Below are 10,052 nucleotides of genomic sequence, written 5' to 3'. Positions count from 1 at the left end.
ATTCAATTCAATATCACCCGTTGATCCTAGATCAAATGATCTTAATCCTGATATGATTAGGTTCGATCTCAAGAGTACTATACATGTTCTTTGATTTGTTAGTTAAGTCTACTTTTGGGTCAGGGTGATACGTACATTTTGGGAACATGATAGTATAATTGAGTGGGAGCACTAACATAAATATGGAATCTATAACTTCTATAGGAATGTAGAAGTGAAACGATGATATCCTTCGAGCTTGGCGAAACAGAGATAAATGGTGGAGATCTCATTTCACTTCGCTGAAATATCATTTATACGGAGCTAAGTGTTTTAAGGATAAAATACATTGAAGGTGTAACGGTAACTTAGTGCCTATTCAATGTAGATCATCTATTAGAGGGTCATTGATCAAATTAGGATTATAACAATGGATAGCTAATGACGTATCTATATCGTGGAACATATAAAGCGTTCTATATGACTGAGAGTGCAATTCCAAGTTCTAAGTGTGGATTCAATAAGGAATTAATAAGTTAGGGAATTTACTTGGTAAATTCGGTTCGACTTATTGGAAGCTCGGAAATATAGGCCAATGGTCCCCATACTAGTTGAGACCATACTGCTTGTAAGACTCAGTTAATTGATTTTGATTAATCAATTATAATTCTAAAGTTAGACTATGTCTAGTTTATGAATTTTCACTAAGCAAGGGCGAAATTGTAAAGAAAAAAGATACTAGGTTTTATTTATTAATTTAGGGACTTTATATGTCCAATTAATAAATATATTAAATGACAATATTATTTAATAATTATTTTTTAGTTATTAAATAATTAGAATTGGCATTTAAATGGTTAAATTGGCATTATTTTAATTTCATACAATTCTAACCTAAACCTAGAAGGCATTATAAATAGAAAGTATTGGCTTCAGGAAACTTATGACTTACACATTGTTTCTTTCAGAGAAAGCCATGCGCCACTTTCCTCTCTCTTTTCTTCTCTTCAAATTTCAAAAATTCCTTGAGTGAGAGAGTAGTGCCCACACACATCAAGTGGTATGTCAATCATAGTGTGTAAGACTGTAGGAGAATCCAAACAACAAGAAGGAGAATCAGCATCAAGGAAGGAGAGAAAAAGATCTAGGTTCAGATCTTGATTATGCTCTGCTACAGAAAGGAATCAAAGGCTAGAGATCTGAACGGAAGGAGTCATTATATTCCGCTGCACCCAATGTAAGGTTTACTAAACTTTATATGTGTTTATTTCATTGTTTTAGAATTCATATTAGGATGTTAATAAAACATACTTTGTAGTAAATCTAGATCCTGGTAAAATATTTCCAACAGTAGCACCATCGGTGCCTTACAGTACCTGTCTCTCACACGGCCTGATGTGGCCTTCATCATCAACAAGTTAAGCCAATTCTTAAAGGCACCTACGACTTGTCATTTGGAGGCTTGTAAAAGAGTTCTGAGGTATCTCAAGGCTACAATCTCTCAGGGGTTAGTTTTTCGACCAACAACTGAAATGGCTCTTACAAGTTACTCGGATGCCGACTGGGCGAGTTTTGTGGATGATAGACGCTCTACGGGAGGCTATGTCATCTACTTAGGCCAAAATCTAATCTCTTGGTCCTCGAAAAAGCAACACAGCTACTGAACTCAAGTGGATCATGTCTCTACTTACTGAGCTTCAAGTAAAGATGCCTCGGTGTCCTGTTATCTGGGTAGATCATCAGAGTACCTCTGCCCTTGCTGCGAATCCTGTTTTCCACGCACGATCAAAGCATATAGAAATTGACTTACACTTCGTTCGTGACCAGATCTTAGCTCATCAACTTGTTGTTCAGTTTGTCCCGTCCATTGATCAAGTTACAGATATGCTCACGAAATCCTTGTCTGCAGAAAGGTTCAACTACCTATGATCCAAACTTCACATGGCTCCTACATTGTTCAGTTTGAGGGGGGATGATAACACATAAGTGTGTCTGTTATGTTCGTTAATATGTGTAGTTAGGTAGTTGTTAGTTACATTCTTGGTTGTTATTTATTTTCTGGTAACAAATTTTCTGTACTATAAATAAAGGTTTCTCTAGTTGTTGATTAGTTTTTGCAAAGCTAATCTCAATTAGCATTCTTTGTTAGGTTTTATGCCATAAATAAAACTCCATTTCAATGTAATCTATTTTATTCAACATCAATAAAGAAACAGAAGTATTTTTCATTCATTTGTGTATGTTTTGGTTCACATTATCAATTGCGTGTCTATTTGATTTATAAATTCATCTTAAACCTTTTTCACATACTTGATCCTGTTTATTGTGTTGTCATCACATTGGAAAGTAAACATGACTATGTGAATAAAGTTTCCTAGATTTATCAGACACAGGGTTTTACTGATAAGATAATCTACAACAAGAGTTTACTTGCATTTGGAGAAATGCTATGTTCTTTCCAGAACATTGGTTAAAGTAAAGCTCAAGTTGGATGCATGGAGTATGCATCGGAAGGGACCGATATTGAACTTTGACTTAGATTTAATTAAACTTACCGTAAAATCTATTCAAGTCAATATCGCCAAGTTCATCCTAGATCAAATGTTCTTAATCCTGTTATGATTAGGCTCAATCTTGAAAGGCTATTCGTGTTCTTTGATTTGTTAGTTAAGCCTACTTTTAGGTCAGGGTGATACGTACATTTTGAGAACACGGTAGTGCAATTGAGTGGGAGCGCTAGCATAAACATGGAATCTATAGCTTCTATCTGGCGAATAGTAAGCAAAGGATGATCTCCTTCGAGCTTGACCAAACGAACATAAATGGTGGAGTACTCATTTCACATAAGCTGAAATATCATTTATACGGGGTCAAGTGTTTTAAGGATCAAATACATAGTAGGGTGTTACGGTAATCTAATCCCTTTACAGTGTAGATCATTCATATAGAGGATCATTGATCAAATTAGGATTATAACAATGGATAACTAATGATGCGTCTATATGGTGGAACATATAGAGCATTCTATATACTGAGAGTGCAATTCTAAGTTCTATGCGTGGATTCAACGAAGAATTAATTAGTTAGTGAATTTTAGTGCTAAATTCTTGATCTACATATTGGAAGCTCGGTTATATAGACCCATGGTCCCCGCACTAGTTGAGATAATATTGTTTGTAAGACTCATGTAATTGGTTTTGATTAATCAATTATAATTCACAAATTAGACTATGTCTATTTGTGAAATTTTCACTAAGTAAGGGCGAAATTGTAAAGAAAGAGTTTATAGGGGCATATTTGTTAATTATGATACTTTGTACGGTTCAATTAATAAATATGATAAATGACAATATTATTTAATAATTATTTATAGTTATTAAATAGTTAGAATTGGCATTTAAATGGTTGAATTAGAAAATTAGCATTTTTGAGAAAATCAGATACAAAAGTGTTAAAATTGCAAAATTACAAAAAGCAAGGCCCAAATCCATCAAGCCATGGCCGGCCACTTTTATAGGCATTTTAAACTGATATTTTCATTATTTTAATGCCAAATAATTCAAACATAACCCTAGTGGAATGCTATAAATAGATACTGAAGGCTTCAGGAAAATTACACTTCTGAATCAGAAAAACCTGAGCCTTCTCTCTCTTCCTTGGCCGCCACCCGCTCTCTCTCTTCTTCCTTCATATTTCGAACTTACCTTAGTGATTAGAGTAGTGCCCACACACAACAAGTAATACCTCAATCATAGTGAGGAAGATCGTGAAGAAAGATCATCAGCAAAGGAGTTTCAGCATCAAAGATCCAGAGAAAGAGATCCAAGTTCAGATCTTGATAATACTCTGCTACAGAAAGGATACAAGGGTTAGAGATCTGAACGGAAGGAGTCATTTAATTCTGCTGCACCCAATGTAAGGTTCTTAAACTTTATACGTGTTTATTTCATCGTTTTAGAAAGTTCATATTTAGGGTGTTCATAAACATACTTGTGAGTAGATCTAAGATCCTGGTAAAATAAATTCCAACATTCTTTTCTCTCTGTGTTCTTTTACACCTTGAATTTTCCTAGAAAATCTGGGATTTTCCCAGTGAAAAGATTGTGGTTTAGCTCTAGGAAAGTTAGTTTTGGGTACAAGGTCGAGATTGAATTTGGCATTTTCCCGGAAAATTTGTTGTGAGAAAGATTGAGAAACCTAAGCTCTGAAAATGACCTGAAAATTTCTGGTAAAGGACCCAAAAACTGGTTTCGATCTAAATACAATCAAGTTAGGTTTTTTAGGTTTTGGATCACAGTTGGGAAAGACCCAGTGAAGAGATTCCCACCGAGTTTGAGCTGAGTTAACTGAGTCAACTTCGAAATTGAACTCGGAATCGTTCCAGTGAATCGATTCCCGTATAAGCTAAGGGCACCTAAACGGGCTAAATCCCCAATGTTTTCGGGTATCCAACCCGAAAGCCTGTTGTTCTCAATGTAGACAAAATCTATGTTGGGTAGCTGAAAAAGCAGACCCGAAAATGGAGCCGTGAGATTTCGAAGATCTTGAAGGTAAAGGCCGCTTAAAAATCTGAGCTTTGCAAGAGATGGTGAGATTGTACCAGATAAGAAGCTTTTGGGTTGATCGGGTTGACCCACTAACGAAAGCTCCGTGACTCGATTGTTGACCCGACAGTTAATACCCGGCCAAGAGCAATAGTCAGTACCTTTTTTCCAAGAGCTGAGCATGCCTGAAGGATCAACTGTGATGCCGGATTTGAAGCTCAGTAGAGCCGATTCGTCGTCCACGTGGCAGGCGGCTGAGGCATCTTTGACACATTGGTGGGTGAGAATAATGGTGATGAAGAGGAAGAGGGTGAGATGAAGTTTGCTCATTTTTGGGTTTTGGGAGAAAACTAAGATGATCCAAGTGAAGATAAGTGTTGATATATAAGATTTAGTGATGTGATTGTGAGAAGCTTTTATTGAAGATTGGATTGTGTTGACAATGTTGACTTTGGCTGTGTTTAAATAAGTGTAGATGAGACGAGTAATGACATTTGCACTTAATTATATATTGGAGTGCATTACATAACCTTTCTAAGATTTAATGGTGTGGTTTGGTTGTTACTAGTAAGAATATTTTTATTAAAGATTAGATTTTGTTGAAGATGTTGAATTTGATTGTGGTTAAGAGTGCTGTGGATGTGTGTGTCTAGTTGAGTAAATATTAGGACTCAAAATAAATGATCACATGGATAGAATTGGGAGGTGGCGGCTTGTTAGCCATTAATTTTTAATATAACGGATAATTATTAATTAAAGAGTTATATTGTCAAACTGATAACTATAATAAAACAATAGATAGCAGCCATGCAAAGTCTTCCTTTGGCTGAAAAAGTATTTGTTTTTTTTTTTTTTTCACGTTTTCATGTAGTTTATTTATTTATTTTTTTTTTGAAAGAAATGTAGTTTAATCATTTTAAAAGATTTTTGTATAAAATATTATTTAAAAAGAGTATTATTATTAGACAACGTCTAGCACGGAGCAAAATTAAAATCAAGGGGAATTTTATTTATTTATTTTTTGTTTGAAGATGGCAAAAAGTAAGCTTTAAATATTAAAATTAAAAGTGTTTATGAGATTTGAACTTTTGACCTCTATATTGTATATGTAAGTTGGATTAATTATGGTAGGAAAATATAAGATATCAATAGAAGAATAATATGATAAACAAAGAGACTAAAAAAATTACAACTTTATACAATAAGAAAAAGATTATAAGGACTAGAGATTAAATTAAAAAATGTTACAATCTTAAATCACAAAATACAAATAAAGAAAAAAAAAGATAAGGACAAAGTTACAATTCGAAACAAAACATACACATATAAAAGTAATGTGAAAATATATATTATATAGAATAGAGTATATATATGATATGGTGTAGATATTGTTGAAAAGAAGAACAGAATGGAGAAAATAATCTTCATTAAAATATATACAACTGAAGAAAGAAAAATTAACTAACTAAAGTACATCTGTCATAACAGAAAATATAACAACCATAATCGAAAAGCATAATTAATTAGGGCTGAACATCGGACGAGTTTATCAGATTTTAAATTTACGGGTTTCGGGTTCAAAAAAATGAAACCGAACCCGAACTAGGATAGGGCACGAGTTGGCGGGTTGGCGGGTTTCGGTTGGCCGGGTTGACTGGGTTGGCGGGTTGACCCGGTCAACTCAGTCAACTCTTTTAAAAAATTAATTTTTTATTCAAATAATTATTTCTTTTATTTTTTTTATTTATTAAATTAAACATATATAATATAACAATTTTAAGGTTTTTTATTTTAAATTCTTTTTATTTTTCAATTAATATATATAATATATTAAAAAAATAAAAAAATATATATAATATATTTAATATGCAGGTTGGCAGGCGGGTTCGGTTTCAACCCGAAATCCTGGTACTCCTAAAAACTCAACCTGTGAACCCGCCCAAAGGGTATTGGGTTGAACCTGACTCGCCTGAATATTTTTTTTTTAAAATAAAAATTTGGGTTCACCAGTTCGAGTTCGAGTCGAACCCGCTCGAAATGTTCAGTCCTATAACTAAAACTTGAAAACTAATATTATCTAACACCTCTCCTTTTTTTAGTATAGCTAAAGAAGCTAAATTAAGTTTGTCTCTTAGAAAAACAAAACGAGTACTAGACAAAGTTTTAGTTAAGATGTGGACTATTTGATCACAAGCAGGAACATACTTGATAATCAATTGTTTGTTCAGAACTCTTTCACGCACAAAGTATAAATCCAACTCAATATGCTTGGTCTGTGACTGTGAGTGAAGAATTAGGTTGACAGCCATCAGAACCGAACTTCGATTGTAACACCAGCTAGTTTGAGTAGTTTGCAGTTACAGACCAATCTCAGCAATGAGAGCTTGAATCCAAGTGATTTCTGCAGCAGTATGAGCAAGGTTGTAATTAGGGGTGTACATCGGTCGGTTTAGTCAGATTATAGTATATTTTTACCAATCCAATATAATTGTCGGGTTGCAAATATCTAATTGTAACCCATCCAATGAAAAAAATAAAAAAAATGCAACCCGTCCAATAATTTTTGTCGGTTTGGTCGTGTTAACCCGTTTAAACCGATCTTTATTTTTTTTTATTATTGTTAGTTTTTGGTGTTCAAATAATTGATTTGAAAAAATAAATGTATAGTTTACGTGTTTCAAGATTAAAATAGTTATAGTTTAAATTAATGTTAAAAAATAAATATAAATTGAATAAACATTAAAGTATTAAACAATATTTTTTAAAAAATAGAATAAAAAAAATATACTCATATGTAAATTTTAAGTTTCAACTTCAGTATTCAAATACCGTTATCAACTATAAATTTTAAATTTCAAATTAGACACTATAAAATACAAACTTTAAATGTAAAATAGTTTAACTATTAAACGCAATTTATATATTATATTATAGATAATTTTAGTAAAAAATATGTAAATCGGTTTATTCGGTTTATTCGGGTTATTTGGGCGGGTTAGAATAATATTCAACCCGTCCAATATATTCATTGGGCGGTTTGAATTTTTCGTAAAGTTATTCGGGTTGTGTTTTTTGTCGGTTTATTCCGTTTGGTTTGGGCGGTTTGTAAATTTTTTTGAATAGCCCTAGCTGCAATATTCTGCTTCTTTACTCGATCGAGAGACAGTTTTCTGCTTCTTTGAAGATCACAATACAAGGTTGGAACCAAGGAACATGCCAAAGGTACTTTTCCTGTCATCAGGGTTGGAACCAAGGAAGAGCACAAATTACATTGAACAAAGGCTGAAAAGGCCATCACAAAACAAACACATAATAATTTCACAAGTTCCAAACTCCGTAGAAACAAATAAACACCACCCAAACACATAAACAAAACAAGCCATTGAAGCCGAATGTTAATTTCCACATTACAATATTTGAACAATTTTAAGTTGGATTAATGCTCAATTAGTGACTCCTTAATCTCTTCATGGGGCCAGCATATCTTAAGATTTCAGGGAATAATGAAGCTCCAAACACAAACACAAAACCAAAGGCAACTCCAACAATTATCCCATTTGTAAAGCTTTTATCTCTTTGTGATTGATGGGTTGTCTCCCTTGGAATAGTGGACGACTCATCTTTTGCACAAATAATATTTGTGTAATCATCACCAAAAAGCTCAATATTTCCAACAAAACTTGAACTTGGAAAGGTTGAAAACTGACCCCCTGAAGGGATCTTTCCATGCAATTGGTTGTAAGCAACATTAAACTTTGATAGAAAGCTTAGACTTTCCAACGATGAGGGAATCGTCCCAGAAAGTTTGTGGTGAAAAATTCAGTGCCTCTAAGTTTCTCAACCCTGACAAGTTACTTGGGATTGGTCCTGATAGGTTGTTAAATTTCAAATCTAAATATCGAAGCTTTTTAAGATTACCAAACTCGGGCAAGATTGATCCACTAAGCTTGTTATAACTCAAATCTAGAGTTGGTGGAAGACTCATCAGTTGATTGTATTGCAACCTACTTAAACTTACATTTCTCTTCCATGAAAAGGTGAAGTCCATTGGAGTTTTGTCCATGGATACATCCATATCAATACGGCTTCTTAACTCAGTTATTCTTCTTGGGATTTCGCCACTGAATGAGTTTTTTGATAAGTCCAAGTAAAAGAGGAACTTGAAATTACCAAACCATGAAGGAATTGTTCCATCCAAGTGGTTCCATGACAAATCCAATAGTTTCAATTGGTTGCTTCTACTCAACCATTGTGGTATTGAGCCTCTGAGTCTGCAGTTAGCAATAATGAGAACATTCAACTTTTTGAAATGAATGGTAAGATCAGCTGGCAACTGCTCACCATGAAAGTTTAAGGTGAAGAACAAAGTACTAAGGTTTTCACAATGCTGAAAGATTCTCAAGGCTGAAGAAAGATTAGAGTTTCTGGTATTTGAAAGAGAGAAGTAAGAAAGACTATGAAAATTCTTGAAGCTTTCTGGTATTTGACCTGTGAATTTATTGCGAGAAAGATCTAAAGTACTCAGAGCTTGACAAGAATGGAGATTATCTGGAATAGGCCCACTGAACCTATTACCACCTAAACCAAGAGTAGCCAATTTTACCATTGCTGAACAGTTAAGATTAACCAAACCCTCTAAGGAATTGTGCCTAAGATTTAGTACAGTAAGAGTGGGAGAATTTGACATGGAGAGAGGAATAAAACCAGTAAAATTGTTTGAAAAGGCAACAAATTTCTCTAAATTACCAATGCTGTGAAAAACATCTGGAATGGTTCCTGAAAATGCATTAGAAGATATGTCAAATTGAACAAGGTTGGTGAGGTTACTGATCCTTTGGCTAATTAGCCCTGAAAACTTGTTGTTTCTAAGGCTCAATTGAGTTAGCTTTTGCAACTTATTTATACTTTCTGCTATTTCACCATTAAGATTATTTTGGCCAAGAAAAAGGTACTCTAATGAACTACAGTTCCCAAGTTGTGATGGAAGATTACCTTGCAAGTAGTTTCTTTGGAGATTCAATGATCTAAGTGAAGAAGAATTGTCACACATACTAGGTGGAAGAAAACCCTCCAAGGAATTCTGAGAGATATCTAACTCTTGTATTGAAGGTAAATTAATAACAGTGGAAATTGAGCCTGTTAGATAATTAGAGCTCAAGTCTAGAACTTGTGAATTTGGTAAGTGGAAGAGTGATTTTGGAAGGGAGCCTTTAAAAAAGTTGTGGGACAAATTGAGAGCTTTCAGCTGATCCAAATTTTCAGTGATTCAGAGAGCTTACCAGAAAGTTTCTTCTCTGCAAGATCTAACTCTACAACTTTCCCAATAGATGAAGAATGGCATGTGATTCCTTTCCATTTGCAGCAATCAGAATAGGATTCAGATTCCCACCCATCAATCACTGTTTCCAAGCCCCTCACGAAATCTTGTAATGCTTAAAAATCATTTGGGTGGCATGATAGGCTTTGAGCCTGAGATTGTAAGAAACATCGTATAAAACTGAGGATGATTAAGAAATCTAAAGCACCCAT

General features: G+C 34.0%; 1 protein-coding gene and 1 pseudogene across 1 annotated transcript; both read right to left on the bottom strand.

Annotated features, from left to right (window-relative positions):
- Positions 1-3,240: 3,240 nt before the first annotated feature.
- On the bottom strand, positions 3,241-4,924 carry LOC133037841 (polygalacturonase inhibitor 2-like). Its single transcript, XM_061115492.1, has one exon. It carries the CDS (start codon positions 4,851-4,853, stop codon positions 4,245-4,247), a length of 609 nt encoding a protein of 202 aa, XP_060971475.1. The 5' UTR covers positions 4,854-4,924; the 3' UTR covers positions 3,241-4,244.
- A 2,842-nt stretch (positions 4,925-7,766) lies between these two features.
- LOC133037840 (phytosulfokine receptor 1-like) lies at positions 7,767-10,052 on the bottom strand (annotated as a pseudogene).

This window comes from Cannabis sativa, chromosome 5 (assembly GCF_029168945.1).
Source record: "Cannabis sativa cultivar Pink pepper isolate KNU-18-1 chromosome 5, ASM2916894v1, whole genome shotgun sequence".
NCBI lineage: Eukaryota > Viridiplantae > Streptophyta > Magnoliopsida > Rosales > Cannabaceae > Cannabis > Cannabis sativa.
Note: the sequence above shows the minus strand (reverse complement) of the source record. Positions and strands in the feature narration are given on the sequence as shown.